Source organism: Ovis aries, chromosome 26 (genome assembly GCF_016772045.2).
Source record: "Ovis aries strain OAR_USU_Benz2616 breed Rambouillet chromosome 26, ARS-UI_Ramb_v3.0, whole genome shotgun sequence".
In the NCBI taxonomy this organism is placed as follows: Eukaryota; Metazoa; Chordata; class Mammalia; order Artiodactyla; family Bovidae; genus Ovis; species Ovis aries.
The window spans coordinates 23075743-23091881 of record NC_056079.1 but is presented as its reverse complement, the minus strand read 5'-3'; the positions used below and the strand labels follow the sequence as shown (position 1 = coordinate 23091881).

The 16139-nt window shown below is 41.9% G+C and overlaps 1 protein-coding gene across 7 annotated transcripts in view; it reads right to left on the bottom strand.

Moving 5' to 3' along the window:
* Positions 1-4312: 4312 nt before the first annotated feature.
* The window catches only part of DLC1 (DLC1 Rho GTPase activating protein), a 519553-nt gene continuing 507726 nt past the window's right edge, over positions 4313-16139 (bottom strand). For all 7 annotated transcript variants that reach the window (XM_012105836.3, XM_042241334.1, XM_060406932.1 and 4 more), the window contains 8 exons: positions 15555-15714; positions 15227-15425; positions 13381-13594; positions 11623-11737; positions 9796-10014; positions 8785-9002; positions 7874-8047; positions 4313-6847 (listed from right to left, as the gene is read on the bottom strand). In XM_012105836.3, the coding sequence (XP_011961226.2) occupies positions 6727-6847; positions 7874-8047; positions 8785-9002; positions 9796-10014; positions 11623-11737; positions 13381-13594; positions 15227-15425; positions 15555-15714 (1420 nt within the window). In that variant the 3' untranslated portion in view covers positions 4313-6726. The remainder of the gene's footprint in view (positions 6848-7873; positions 8048-8784; positions 9003-9795; positions 10015-11622; positions 11738-13380; positions 13595-15226; positions 15426-15554; positions 15715-16139) is intronic.

The following is a 16139-nucleotide window of genomic DNA, read 5'->3' as shown; positions in this document are numbered from 1 at the left end:
CCGTGAGTCAAGGAAAATTGGAAGTGGTCAAACAAGAGATGGCAAGAGAGAACGTCAACATTCTAGGAATTAGCAAACTAAAATGGTCTGGAATGGGTGAATTTAACTCAGATGACCATTATATCTACTACTGCGGGCAGGAATCCCTCAGAAGAAATGGAGTAGCCATCATGGTCAACAAAAGAGTCCGAAATGCAGTACTTGGATGCAATCTCAAAAACAATAGAATGATCTCTGTTCGTTTCCAAGGCAAACCATCCAATATCACGGTAATCCAAGTCTATGCCCCAACCAGTAGTAACGCTGAAGAAGCTGAAGTTGAACGGTTCTATGAAGACCTACAAGACCTTCTAGAACTAACACCCAAAAAGATGTCCTTTTCATTCTAGGGGACTGGAATGCAAAAGTAGGAAGTCAAGAAACACCTGGAGTAACAGGCAAATTTGGCCTTGGAATGCAGAATGAAGCAGGGCAAAGACTAATAGGGTTTTGCCAAGAAAATGCACTGGTCATAGCAAACACCCTCTTCCAACAACACAAGAGAAGGCTCTACACATGGACATCACCGGATGGTCAACACCGAAATCAGATTGATTATATTCTTTGCAGCCAAAGATGGAGAAGCTCTATACAGTCAGCAAAAACAAGACCAGGAGCTGACTGTGGCTCAGATCATGAACTCCTTATTACCAAATTCAGACTGAAATTGAAGAAAGTAGGGAAAACCGCTAGACCATTCAAGTATGACCTAAATCAAATCCCTTATGATTATACAGTGGAAGTGAGAAATAGATTTAAGGGCCTAGATCTGATAGATAGAGTGCCTGATGAACTATGGAATGAGGTTCATGATGTTGTACAGGGGACAGGGATCAAGACCATCCCCATGGAAAAGAAATGCAAAAAAGCAAAACAGCTGTCTGGGGAGGCCTTACAAATAGCTGTGAAAAGAGGAGAGGCGAAAAGCAAAGGAGAAAAGGAAAGATATAAGCATCTGAATGCAGAGTTCCAAAGAATAGCAAGAAGAGATAAGAAAGCCTTCTTCAGCGGTCAATGCAAAGAAATAGAGGAAAAGAACAGAATGGGAAAGACTACAGATCTCTTCAAGAAAGTTAGAGATACCAAGGGAACATTTCATGCAAAGATGGGCTTGGCAAAGGACAGAAATGGTATGGACCTAACAGAAGCAGAAGATATTAAGAAGAGGTGGCAAGAATACACAGAAGAATTGTCAAAAAAGATCTTCATGACCTGGATAATCACGATGGTGTGATCACTCATCTAGAGCCTGACATCCTGGAATGTGAAGTCAAATGGGCCTTAGAAAGCATCACTACGAACAAAGCTAGTGGAGGTGATGGAATTCCAGTGGAGCTATTTCAAATCCTGAAAGATGATGCTGTGAAAGTGCTGCACTCAATATGCCAGCACATTTGGAAAACTCAGCAGTGGCCACAGGACTGGAAAAGGTGTTTTCATTCCAATCCCAAAGAAAGGCAATGCAAAAAATGCTCAAACTACCACACAATTGCACTCATCTCACATGCTAGTAAAGTAATGCTCAAAATTCTCCAGGCCAGGCTTCAGCAATATGTGAACTGTGAACTTTCTGATGTTCAAGCTGGTTTTAGAAAAGGCAGAGGAACCAGAGATCAAATTACCAACATCCACTGGATCATGGAAAAAGCAAGAGAGTTCCAGAAAAACATCTATTTCTGCTTTATTGACTATGCCAAAGCCTTTGACTGTGTGGATCACAATAAACTGTGGAAAATTCTGAAAGAGATGGGAATACCCGACCCCCTGACCTGCCTCTTGAGAAATCTGTATGCAGGTCAGGAAGCAACAGTTAGAACTGGACATGGAACAACAGACTGGTTCCAAACAGGAAAAGGAGTACGTCAAGGCTGTATATTGTCACCCTGCTTATTTAACTTATATGCAGAGTACATCATGAGAAACGTTGGACTGGAAGAAACACAAGCTGGAATCAAGATTGCTGGGAGAAATATCAATAACATCAGACATGCAGATGACACCACCCTTATGGCAGAAAGTGAAGAGGAACTAAAAAGCCTCTTGAGGAAAGTGACAGTGGAGAGTGAAATAGTTGGCTTAAAGCTCAACATTCAGAAAACTAAGATCATGGCATCCGGTCCCATCACTTCATGGGAAATAGATGGGGAAACAGTGGAAACAGTGTCAGACTTTATTTTCTTGGGCTCCAAAATCACTGCAGATGGTGATTTCAGCCATGAAATTGAAAGATGCTTACTCATTGGAAGAAAAGTTATGACCAACCTGGATAGCATATTCAAAAGCAGAGACATTACTTTGCCGACTAAGGTCCGTCTAGTCAAGGCTATGGTTTTTCCTGTGGTCATGTATGGATGTGAAACCTGGACTGTGAAGAAGGCTGAGCACCGAAAAACTGATGCTTTTGAACTGTGGTGTTGGAGAAGACTCTTGAGAGTCCCTTGGACTGCAAGGAGATCCAACCAGTCCATTCTAAAGGAGATCAGCTCTGGGATGTCTTTGGAAGGAATGATGCTGAAGCTGAAGCTCCAGTACTTTGTCCACCTCATGCGAAGAGTTGACTCATTGGAAAAGACTCTGATCCTGGGAGGGATTGGGGGGCAGGAGAAGGGGACAACAGAGGATGAGATGGCTGGATAGCATGACTGACTCGATGGACATGAGTCTGAGTGAACTCCGGGAGTTGGTGATGGACAGGGAGGCCTGGCGTGCTGCAATTCATGGGGTCGCAAAGAGTCGGACAGGACTGAGCGACTGAACTGAACTGATGAGAAATTTGTCACTGGATTAAAGAAAGATCAGCAGATGGGAGATGGGCTGGGGTAGGATCAGTGAGGTGGAATTTCAACTCTTCCTTCAGGCTCTGAACACTTTAACCTGTGCCTTAGAAGGATAATACCTATGCTTCAAAGGGTGCGTGTGAGGATTATGTGAAAAGTTGACAGAAGTGGCAGAAAGACCCATGAATGTTGGTCTATGGGTTTGTCTATGCGAACTTGAACAGAATTTGTATCTACTCTAGTGTGAAGATTGTATAAATCTTATGTTGAATCGGTTCACCGTGCTTTTCAGGTCTACTCTATCCTTCTACTGCTCTGTATATGCATTCTATTAATTTTGGGGAGTTTGATATTGAAACTCCAACTAAAAATCTTAATTGACTACTTAAAATAATTGTATATATTATATTGTTGTATATATTTGTATATATATTGTATATATTATACACAAAGTAATATATAGTGGAACTATTTATAACCTTGTTCTGTATTTTTCAGGTCTGCTGGCTAATGTGTTATCATTCTTTCATAATTAAAAAAAATAAATGAAAATCTCACATACCTCCTTTGCCTTTCTCTCTTTCTGCATGCATACACACTCACATATACCCCTCTAGCCAGCGGTGCTGGAAAAGCACCAGTTTGGATTATCTTTCCTGGCTTTCACTTTTTTACTTTTCCAAAATCTCAGCGGTTCCCCTTAGCCCTGCAGGCACATTTCAAGAACTTTAATTCTTAAAATTAAGAATCCACTTCATTTTGTTAGAATCTCCCAAGTTACCCTATCTGTAAACTGGTGGGCAGGATGCTATGGGGTGTTATCATTTCTTTATTAGTGTCCGTGAGAATAGATTTTCAGGACTGCAGTATCTTCAGGTCTGAGCTCCATGTGGGTGAAATAATAGGTGTTGGAATAACTGACTAAATGAGGTGACAAGGACAATGGGGGTGATGAGAGCAATCTGAATCTACCTTGGTGCCTGTGAGAGCATCTCTCCCACCGTGGTAACCACACTTAGCCTATGAGGAAGTCATGACTCCAGAGGCATTCAAACAACTGAACTTTTCCTATTTCAGGCCTGAGACATTTTGATTTTTCATTTTATATGGCTCTGAGGAAACCAGGACTGGAGGCAGAGGCAAATAAAGAAGGCTTTGGGCTGTGTGTCTTAAAAAAAAAAAAAAAAAAAAGTTCTATTGAGGTTGGTTTTTCCCCTTTACTATGCCCATAGTATTTGTCAAGAGCAAATTTTAAGATCTGTATCACATTGTATTGGAGAAATGAGACTGGCTGAATTTTGAGCCCCAAAACTCTCTGATTTAGAATCCAGAGCATCTCTGTAGAGCATCTATGTCTTCTCCAGTTTGAACTTTGAGATTTCACTAGATGTAACAAGTTCCAGTCCTTCCCATCTCAAAATGGGCATGGATGAGCCAGTGACAGAGAGCATCCTAGATTCAATCCATTCTCAAACAACAGACACAAATTCAATCAATTCCATTTGGCAAATAATAAATTTATTAGGTGCCTACAAGTACAAAACACTGAAAGCTGCTGTAGGAGATTATAAAGACATATAGAAGAGCCCTGCTCTCAGAGAGCTTACAACCTAGGCATTTAGTCACAATTAGTAAGTTGGGGCAATATTACTGTAGGTGGTTTAAAGCGGACTTCTTGAAAATGTTCATATCCTTCACATTCTCCTCCGGTCAAATATGTAAGGAATCCTTTGAACAGGAAAGCAAACAGTGGGAAAGAGACCTTTTATGGAACGAATCCATGACCTTGGCTTTGCTTATGAGCATCTTTCAGTTGCTGTTGCTTATTCTTGTAACTTTCTCAGCATCGTTTCCTCGTGACCTTTGTTTGGAGAGCATCTCAGTGCTTCCTGAACCTTCACCAGGGTTTCCTGTTTGTGAGTGAGTGGCTCAGTTGCAGTTTGGCCTTGGAATGATTTGCAGTCTGATTTTTTCCTGAAGCAAATCTATATTTTCATTTCAGTTGATGCTAGGATGGTAAGCCTTGCCATCTGTGGTCTGAAGGGTGGTAGAGAGATGCAATATAGTGGAAAGCAGGCCAGACGTTTCCCTTACTTTAAGCATTTAATAGTGCACTTATTGATTATATTCTGTACAGATATAGAGCAAGTTATAAACCTCTTCTTTTATTTACTTTTTTTCACTTAGACTGTATTCATGTAAAGTGTATTTACATTAGCAAAAAAACAAAAAACAAACCAAAAAGCCTTGAGGTACAAAATCCAAAAGAATATCTGAGGTATAAATACAAGTATATTTTAAATAATAATTTTTATCATGCTTTATCTATGTTGGAAAGCACAGTGGACAGGTAGGTGTACATATTTCTTAATAGAATGGTATATACAACATACAATCTTACAAATCTGAAGGCCATTAAAATTGAATATACAAGTATATCTTCATGAGGAACACTAATATCCAAAATACTCAAATTAAACTCTGATCTGTCCCCCGCCCCTTAATTCTTCAAACAACCTTTGAAATAACACTGACAATGGTAACTAAATTATAACAAAATTAAAATCCTTCTTACAACTCTCATTCATACATTATTCACTTTTGATCCATATAAAATAAATTTCACTAATACTGTCTTTTGAGCCAACCTTTACTATTACAGTAAAACCTGTATAAAGACCACCCTTCCAAAACCCTGCACTAGTGTATTTTTATTTGTTTTTACTGTGATTAGAACTTTCCATTACTACTAAAATCTATCCCAAGGGCTTCAGAAAAGAGAAGAAAAAGAAATATAGGAAAAACAAAACAAACCCTCTTTGCTGATAAGGACAAATCCAATTAATAAACATATGCAGCTTTAAAAAAATGCTGCTAATAACCATAACGACAACAAACAACTTTTTGGTTGGGTTACATTTGCAAGGAGTTCCTTGGGACATAGTTTTCCTGTGTTCCCATACGTAGTGCCTTTAAGAGTTTCTCCTAACACAGATATGCAAAGACTTTGCAGATACATAGAAAGTGTTGATACTTGATTCAGAAGTAGACAGAGTGGTCAGTTTTCACATCTCAACTTAAAAACCAAAAACAAAACAAAACTGCTTTGGTGCTAGCAAGGAAGAATTTCCATCCCTGAATTCACCTGTACTGGATAAAAACAACTTTGCTCCTTGCAATCAGATTTAGAGGCAAACTGCGTTAGAAAGGGGCTATCTGAGTAAAAAGAGGAGGTTGGTGGAAAATATGTCTACTAATTCAGAGAAGAAAAGAAAAAAAGACATGGGTGGGTTGTCCAACACCCCAAATAAAATAAAGGGTTCCCTTTCTGGACGATTCCATGGGTAGTCAGATATTCCAGGTTAAACTGAACCTGGTGCATCAAAATCCTTCTTGGAGGTGTCTCAGTGTGCCAGACACTGCGGCCCAACTTACACATCTCTGCCATTCAACCAGCAACAAACACACATACACACACTCCTCTGTGCAAACCTTTCTTTGCTCTTCTCAGTGAGAAAACATGTCAAAGAGGACCAACTATTCCAGTGGATACACCCATCCCTCCACACACTGCAAAGAAAATGACAGGTACACGCACACAGACACTGACATTGCAAGAAAATGAAGTCTCTTCATTATCTTCCCTAATGCAGTTATAGAGTTTTGCTTCTCAGAAGCAATTCAAATAATATATTTTTTTTTTTTTTGCACAGTCATATATTCCAGTCAAGGTCCATAATACAGACCTTACACAAACAGGAAGCAGCTTTAAAAAGGTATCAAATCGCTATAGTCAATTCCCACTCTCCAATTTGTAGTTTCGTTTCAGGATCAGACACTGAATCCAATCTTCCAAGAACTGGCAAGTGTTCTAGAAACAAACGCCCAGACAGTGGACACGCTTCAGGAATCACCTAGATTTGGTGTCTTTGGTTTCAGTGTTCTGATGACTGAAGGAGTCTCGGATCTTTACCACTTCAGCTGCACACAAATGTCCAAAAGATTTCGTGTACCACTCTGGCATGTGGCCCCTACGGCAGACAGAAAGGAAACGCAAACAAATTATTCAAGTTGGAAAACCCTGACTCAGCCGAAGGGAGTTCTGAATACACTTCTATTTTTTGACGTGCAAATGTGCAAGTAAAGATCTCTCTTACTATCCCAAAGTAATCTCCTGACACCTTCATCACACTTATGGAACCAGAAGTTTCTCTAGGAACAGCATACTGAGTGCAAATATGGGGTGAGACTGGGCTTCCCTGGTGGTTCAGACAGCAAAGAATCTGCTTGCAATGCAGGAGACCTGGGTTCGATCCCTGGGTTGGGAAGATCCCCAGCAGGAGGAAATGGCAACCCACTCCAGTATTCTTGCCTGGAGAATCCCACAGACAGAGGAGGCTGGAGGGCTACAGTCCATGGGGTCATAAAGAGTAGGACATGATCGAGCAACTAACACACAGAGACTGGGTATAACTATTCAGGAAAGCTCTGACAAATCAAACAAAAACAGATAACAGATACTTGAAGTACGGCAATGTAAAGACTTCAAACAAGAACTGATTTAGCAGGAGAGCCACTTTGGAAAGTTTTCAGAGGTTGATTTTTTTTTTCTTGTTGGTATTACTTCCTGCATTTTATTCATTTTTTGATAAGAAATAACACCGATCTAAGACACAGAGCATAGGCCTAATTAATTAGTAAAAGGGTATGTCATATTATTCAAATATCTTTGAATACAAAATAACACATATCGGCTTGCTGATTCAAACTCTCATTTCCTGTGGCTTTAAGCTCATGGCAGAACCATCATATCTGCATTGCTTTAATGCCAAATTCTCTCAAGGGTGGAAATTAGTAAGTGTATCCAGAAGACCCAGAAATGTGAAGGAGTTACTTTATAAACACTGCTCTTCATGGAGCATCCAAGATGCAAGGATGTATTCATTTAAGTCTTTTTTTTTTTTTTTTTGGCATAGACAAAAAGTCTGAATCTACTTTATGCCCCTCACTCATGATGTCAAAAAAAAAAAAAAAAAAAAATCAGCATCAGAACGTACCTTAAGTCTGCTCTGCACATGTAGGTGAGTTTGGATTTCCCTGACCCACAGGGTTCGATCAGATATCTGGCCAGGAGCACATTGACCCTCACTCCCACCACAGGGGCCCGGTCATGATCCACCGAGGTGAGTAAAAGGGCACAGGCTCCCTTGGGCAAATTAGTCCTCCATGTTCTGCAGAGACAAAACAAGAAGGGGAGTAAATGGGAGGTTCCTGGAAGCCACGCTTAAAACGGGGCCTCACTCTTACAGGAGGGAGCTAAAAGGCAGGATAGGGGCCCCCTGGTGACCCAGCCTGGGCAGAAAGCATCCTTGTGCAAGAACTCACGAATGGCTCACTCTGTACAGAGCCCCTTCTGCAGTGGGTATACAAGCTCACACAGTCAGTTCTTTGAAAGAGAACCAAACTGAAGTGAATTTGAAAACCCTTTTTATGTTTCACAAATGTACTAGAACGTGGACGTCCAAACTTACTCTGTTGGAGAAGTTCTGGACTAATGATGTGACATTTCCTCAAAGATTTTTGAAATTCTTCCTTCAATAATGTCTTCAGAGAATGTAGGAATTACATATAAATCAGCTTCAACCACAGCTCACTTGGGACCCAAATGTTATTTCCTGGCTGATGCATTCACTAGCTATTTCTGAGAAAATCTATCCTAAAGGGGAAAAAATAGCTACCACTGAGCACATTTGATGGACTGTGGCTCTCTCTCTGAGCTCAGTTCCAAGACTTCAAACCATTTTTAGGGATGGACACACTGCTGGAATAAATGCAGATGTTATCTTTCTTATCTGGAAGGGTTCAATGCTTTTATGGAAGCACATGTTCTATTTTAAGTAATTTTAATGTAACTTTCAGTGACATATAAGCTCATTCTTGCCACAATAATCAATCTGGAAGCTCTCACCTCAGAACGACATAGTCCCGAGCAGGATGGGGCGCCATACTGTTTTGGACGTACTGGTAAATTTCAGTCTGGCTGTCCAGGATTTCAATCACTTTTGAATCCAACAAGTCTACATCCCAGAGGTGCTGCTCTTTCAGGAGGCGCTTTAAGATTTCCTCGGGTGTTGCAGGGACTTCGATGGTTGCCCGCCAAAGCCTCAGAGGCGGTCCTTCACTCACCTGAGAAGAGGACAGACTTTTCAGTGCCGAGACAGTCCCTACACATCTAGGCTCTTAAGACAAGCTGCTAGCCGGGTACATGGACCTAATGCTTACTTCTGACTTTAACAGGCTGCTGACCTCAAGTATGTTCAAGATCAGAAAAGAAAGCAGATAGGACAGCTGGCGTCACCTCTGATTTTATTTGTTTTCCTGGGACCCGTATCAGGGTCAATGCAATCAAAGTAAGATTTGTTTGCACATCCAAGCCTGCATGGCCATCCGGACTGTGCTCAAGGTGTTTTTCTTCTCAAGGTGGTAGAGACAAGTCAACAAATACCTCCATGTGCATGGAAAGTCACACAGGATATCTCTGCCCTCAAGGGGCTTTCAAGTTAAACCAACCATCCCTGCCCCCAGCACTCCTTGCTTATTAGAGGGCCAGGAGAAGAGTGACTGAGAACGGAGGAGAGCCTGAGGGGGTTCCAATCAAAGGATGGAAACAGCCAGCTCCTCATAAAACGCCCGGAGGCCCAAGACCATTAGTAACACATTCCAGGAAACTCTTGCATGATTCTGTGGAGCCAGAGGATTTCACTAGGGAGCTTCCTCTGACATGAGTTCAATGAGCACCATCCCTCACTGAACTGGTTTCCACTCTTACCTCGGGGATAATGAATCACCTACCTGCCCAGCTCTAGAGGGAGGGCAATGAGTGACAGACCGCCACTGTGTTGGCAAAAGGGTTTGGTCTCTAATGAATCCAAGTCCCAACCACCAGACTCGGAAGGCTGACAATGAGGATACGACTTACCTTCTTATAGGAGAGCTCAGCCTGCTCAGATGTGGAGTAGCTGACCCAGCCTTTGAACTTCTCCTTGACCTCTTTAAACAGGCTGTCCACACAGTCTTGGAGGAAGTGTTGGTAGTCGGCTGAGTCATCATTACAAAGGCGTCCTAACGCTTCGAGGGTAAGGGGCTTTAGCTCCTGTTCAGTGTAGGAATTTCGACATCGGCTCATTTCCTCAGGAACCTGGGAGGGGACACGAGAGACGAAAAGGATGTCTGTTGCCCATCGGTGGAAGTGGCAGGATCCTCAAGGCTGTGAAAGCAGTCTAATCCCCCTGCCTCCATCAGGTGAAGGGTGTCCCTGCTGACTTCACATGGTATCACGAGGATGCCAGCAGAGCTACCTTCATAAAGGTACCTAGAAAGCTTATTCCTGTGTGAGGTCCTCCTCTTTAGGAAGAAGCTGGAGTAGAAGACAAAGTGACTAAACAAGGCCTATACTGATGAAGACACAGAATTTTTTTTTTTTTAAATTGAAGTATAGCTAATTGTTTTATATACTCCATTTAAAGTTATGATAAAATATTGGCTATATTCCCTGTGCTGTACAATATCTTGTGGTTTAACCCCTCAAACCACTATTTTGCTCTCTATACCTGTGAGTCTGCTTCTGTTTCACTGTATTCATTCTTTTGACGTATTTTCTAGGTTCTACATGTTAAGTACATACTTGCTTTTCCCTGCCTGGCTTATTATACTAAGCATAATGCCCTCTAGGTCCATCCATGTTGTTGCAAATGGCAAAACTCAAAATTTCATTCTTTTTTTTTTAATGGCAGAGTAGTATTTCATTTTATAGACATACACACCCCACATATTCTTTAGTTCTTTATCCTTTCCTCTGACGGACACTTAGGTTTAGTGTTTTTTTTTTTTTCCCCTTGGATATACACCTAAGAGTGGAATTGCTGGATTCTAAGGTAGTTCTCGGGGGAGGCTATGGCACCCCACTCCAGTATTCTTGCCTGGAAAATCCCATGGACGGAGGAGCCTGGTGGGCTGCAGTCCATGGGGTCGCTAAGAGTCGGACACGACTGAGCAACTTCACTTTCACTTTTCACTTTCATGCATTGGAGAAGGAAATGGCAACCCACTCCAGTGTTCTTGCCTGGAGAATCCCAGGGACGGGGGAGCCTGGTGGGCTGCCGTCTATGGGGTCACACAGAGTCGGAGATGACTGAAGCACCTTAGCAACAGCAGCAGCAGCAAGGTGTTCTATTTTTAATTTTTTGAGGAAAGGCCATACTGTTTCCCATAGTGGTTGCACCTCATACAGAATTTACTTCAGATAATTTGTAGCTTTTGTTTTCTAAGTAAAGGGGTATGAAGGTTGGCAATTTCATGAAACGTATTAACTCTACTGAGCTTATATATTATAAAATACATAAATAAGACATTCTCAGACTACATATATAATTTCCAGCTTGGAAAAGATCTTTTGGTTATGATGTGAACAAGTATGGAGCCCAAGATTTTGCCCCTAATTACATTATCCTCAACAAATAACAACGGAGAAGGCAATGGTAACCCACTCCAGTACTCTTGCCTGGAGAATCCCATGGACAGAGGAGCCTGGTAGGCTGAAGTCCACGGGGTTGCTAAGAGTTGGACACGACTGAGCGACCACCTTCATGCATTGGAGAAGGAAATGGCAACCCACTCCAGTGTTGTCTGGAGAATCCCAGGGACGGGGGAGCCTGGTACGCTGCCGTTTATGGGGTTGCAGAGTCGGACACAACTAAAGTGACTTAGCAGCAGCAGCAACAAATAACAAAACTTTCCATCTCCCTACCTGGAAAAGCTTCTTGCACTCAGCAATCATATGGGCTAGCCCTTGAGTGGCAGCGAGATTCTCATTCAGATCTTTCTGATCTGGTTTGCCCAAACTCTGTTTTCTTTGCATTACCCTAGAGAGAGAAATGAGGGAGAGACAAGATTCAAATGTTTGTATATTTTTAATCAATGTGTTATTCTAGGAAACCTAAAAGAGAGAAAAAGGCTATTTCACTGGAGCTTATTTGACATTAAATAGTTGAAGAGAGTTTTACTTTGGTCACTAAAATTTCTCAGTTGTATCAACAACATACAAAAAAACATGAAAGAGACTGTCTCTGATGAAATCCAGGCTATTTAAAACCATCATGTTAGGGGCTTCCCTTGTGGTCCAGTGATTACATATCTAAGCTCCCAAAGCAGGTGGCATGAGTTTGATTCCTGGTCGAGGTAACTAAGATTCCCCCATACCATGCAGCCCATAAAAATAAAACCACCATGTTAAATAGGTTCCTATTGAAACAGAGAAGCTTCTAAGGTCTATACATGTGGGGTGGGGAGAAGGAAAGGCAGCTTTGACTGGTGGGTGGGTGGGAAGCACTGGTCATTGGGGTAAACAGGATCATTCTTTCCAGTTCAAAATTAAACAGGAGCCCCTCCTGTTGGTGAGAGAAAAGTCTATTGTTTCCTAGAGGTTTTGTCTTAATCTTATCTGATCTCTTTCTACTGCTCCCCTTTAGTTCTCTATCCCATTAAAGCAGGAATGCTCAGGTCAATGGTTAGAACTAGTTAATTAAGCATTGTATGTCTTTCGGAAGCAAAGCTAACTTCACCTAACACAAATAGGCCCCATCCCAACAGCTGAGAACTATCTGTCAAGTTCCTTTAGAGTTGAGGAAAAGGATCAGCAGGATGAATTTGGTAGAAAGGAGTTAATGATGCCTTTCCTATTTTATATAAAATATTTGTGTAAGTAAGAAGTTCCTCTGCCATTTTTTCCCCATCAGACAGAAGCAACTTAGTTACTTAATGGACCTGCCCAGCAGTCCCACCTCATGTATAAAATAGATACTAACAGCAGCTTCACCTCCTTCAATTGTTAGGAGGATTAAAGTTGATAATGAAAGCCCAGGGTGTAGACCCTTGCTGGGGACAGAATACGGTGCTGAGCAAACATCAGCCTTAGTTATTTTCCAGATTCCTCGACTTCCACAGTCACTTCACCTTCTCTACATCTAAGGAGAAACTGCAACATTGGCTCAGCCAGGTTCTTAACTTCGAGGCTGAACACCATCCTTACTTATTTCACATCCAGCTCCTTTCACTCTCTGGCACAGGCCAGCAGCTCGGTTCTACTGAAGAAGCCAAGCCAGACTGGCTCTATTTATGCAGAAGCCAAGACTGGTTTTGAGGTCAGTAAACCCTCACGATTCTTTGTGGGTAGAAAGCATGATGACCATGTTACCGAGGGCACTGACAAAAGGGTCAGGGGAAACCCTTGTCGTGGCAGAGCAGGAATGCAAATGTTTCTCAAAAGCGGGTTAAAACTAGATTGTCCTGGAGGCCACACGGCCAGGGCTGAGTAGGAAGGATGGGAGAAGCAAGGGGAGGAACGTGGGCTGCGAAAGAAGGAGGTCAAACTCCGTTTTGCTGGATTCAGGTACTAACACAACAAAAAAACAGGTGGACAGCCGTGCCAGGACACGGAGGCTGCCGCGGGCTGAACAACGGGGCGTGTGCATCGTCACCGCGCGTGCGCAGCTCACTGGCCGCGTACCTTGGGGAGGAGTTCTCTCTCTTCAGAGTGTTGAGGTGGAAGAGAGAAGGCGCCAAGCACACGGCCAGGTTGGTGGGGGTCATCTGGTTCTCCTTGACGGCTGCAGTGACATCGCTCAGGAAGTAAAGGAGCGTTTGTAGGACCTCTCGGTTCTCGTCGGGCAGGAGCATGATGGCGGCCTTGATCGCCTGGAGACGCTGGTCCTTGGGCACATCTGCACGACACCAGCACTTCCCCCGTCAACCCAGTGATTTTCCATGTACGTTTGCAAGGAAACCTCCCAAAAGCAAATAACTGGCACCAAAGACCTCAGCCCAGCACTGAACAAGCACTTGCAAAAAGTGTACTTGAGGTTAATATGGAAGAGATTAGGGATTGCACCAACGTCACTGCCCTCAAGTATTTCCTGCCTGTGGAGGAACTGAGAATTTTAAACACCCACCATGACAATATACTCCTAAATCCACCTCAGAGTTCAGCTCCAGATGATGTCTGCTGTTTTCTTTTAGTTTACAGAAATTTGGTTTCTTTCTTTTCTAAGTACTTTTTTTCAAAACTCTTAGTTTCCTCAATTACTGAACATTATAGGCTTATACTTTTGTTCAGTTTCAAGAAATTATTAAAGACACATACAAGAGTACAAAAACTGAGATTTTTTCACTTTGACTACAAAGTGTTCAGCATCTCCAAGGACCTTCCTAATTTTAACTGATCTGCTCATTCTTTAAATGAGGAAAGGAAGCTGCTAAAATATTCAATTTAAACAACAGATGTTTTTTATGTAGTAATTTAAGCTTTGGAAAGCCTACTGAGAGGCTAGTAGTAAAAATACATGCTTGAGAAATAAACCCATAAAAATATAAATAGTATAACAATATAATATAATGTATATATATGTATAAACTAATAAAGCAGGTAGAAAATGCTAAACACAACTTTTAGGTCTCCTATACTAGGCAAAATTTTTCTTTTGAAAGGCATGTGGTGGAAAATTCAAGTCACTCAAACGCAGCTCCATAGGACAAACTGATTAAACAGCTCCATGGTTACAATACATAACAAATACCTTGGTGGGGGAAATGTGACCTGTGTTTTCATAAAATCTGAAAGGATGAAACAAATAATGAAATAATCCAGACCAGCTCCATTTCTCATAAAATCAAGTCCCATGCGCCAATTCTAAAGACAATTCTAGCTCTGAGAGAAGCTGCTTTTAAATTACATTGCTGTAATACCACACTGAGCCAAGAAAAACACAAGGCTGTAAAAGCTATAATCCTGATCTTGATCATTAATTTAGACAACTGTTTGCTTTAAGCTTTACTTAAAAGTGAGATGGGCATGGGGATTGTTTTCCCAACTATTTCTGGCAGAAGCTGAGATGCATAACAGAAAGATTATTTATTCATTTTACAGCAAGATAAAACACATGGACACCTGTGAAATTTTAAACACAACAGGCTTTGCTAGAGAGAAGTGAAGCAACTGAAATACCTATAGACAAGCCAGAGAGAGAGAGATCTTGGAATCTGCTCTTTTAAGTATGTTAGATTAATACTATTCTCGAAATGAATGAAAAAAAAATGAGTTCTTAGATTTGAATGTAAAAATGTACAATTGCTTAGTAATCGGAGAATGATGACAAAGGAGTTTTTCCTGCACTACTCAACAGATGTACAGAAATCTGTTTTGCAAACAAGGCAAAAAAGAAACAAAACAAAAACTGATGACCTGTCTCTAAGAGGTCATGATGTGGGTCCAAAAGAATGGCATCAAAGGAGCTACAGGTTTTGGCTGACCCCACTTTCCCCCACCGCCAACCATGTCAAGGTCAAAGAATACTCACATTGGTATATCTGCAGAAAGGTTTCTGAGAGTTTGTTTGTCATCAGTGGCTCAGGCAGATCTCGAAAATACTGCTTCAACATGTCTGCCACATCATAAGCAGACTGTCCCTCATAGTTGACACAATCTATGGTGCTTTCATTCATCTGGCGCAGAGCCTGAATCCGGGATTTGACACCCGATTTTCTGAAGAGGCCAACCTTTGTTGGAAAAACAAAATAAAATGTAAAGTGTCAAGAGGGAAGCAACATTTTCACTGCAGAACTAGAAAATGATGCATGCACCTGAGCTCCCATGATTAAGTGGGACCTGCAGACATCGGCTCTCACCTGATCCAAACAATGGTTGCGGAGGTAGCGCATGGCCTGCTGGATGCTCTGGGGGAGGGGCTGTCCTGTGCGCTGAACGTTGACTGTCAGAGGGACCCCAAATACATTCCGGTCCTTGTAGTCTGGAACCTTGATCCTTTTCATGAACTTGGGCACAGCCCTATTGAGAAAATATTGGAGTCGGGAGGGATACATTGACTCGTCTTCTGTATATTTTGTCCACCTCTGCAGGTAAACCATGTGGGTTCTAGATCTGTGCTAATAAGGTGGCTATTTAAATTTAAATTAAACAAAATTACAAATTCAGTTCCTTAGTCATATCAGCCACATTTTAAGTGCTCAATAGCCATTTGTGGCTGGTAGCTACTTCTGGACGGTGGAAATATGGAACATTCCTACCACTACAGAAAATCCCACTGCACAGTGCTATTCTAGATTTTCTAACAGCTGGGGCCATGAGGCCCAATAACATTTCCTCAGCTGGGGATGCTCCCTCCACTGCTAGCTCTGAGAATGGGGCCTATATTCTTAAGGGAGAACATGGGCTTCCTTCCAAAGTGGCGGCACAGGAAGGAACGAGAGAAA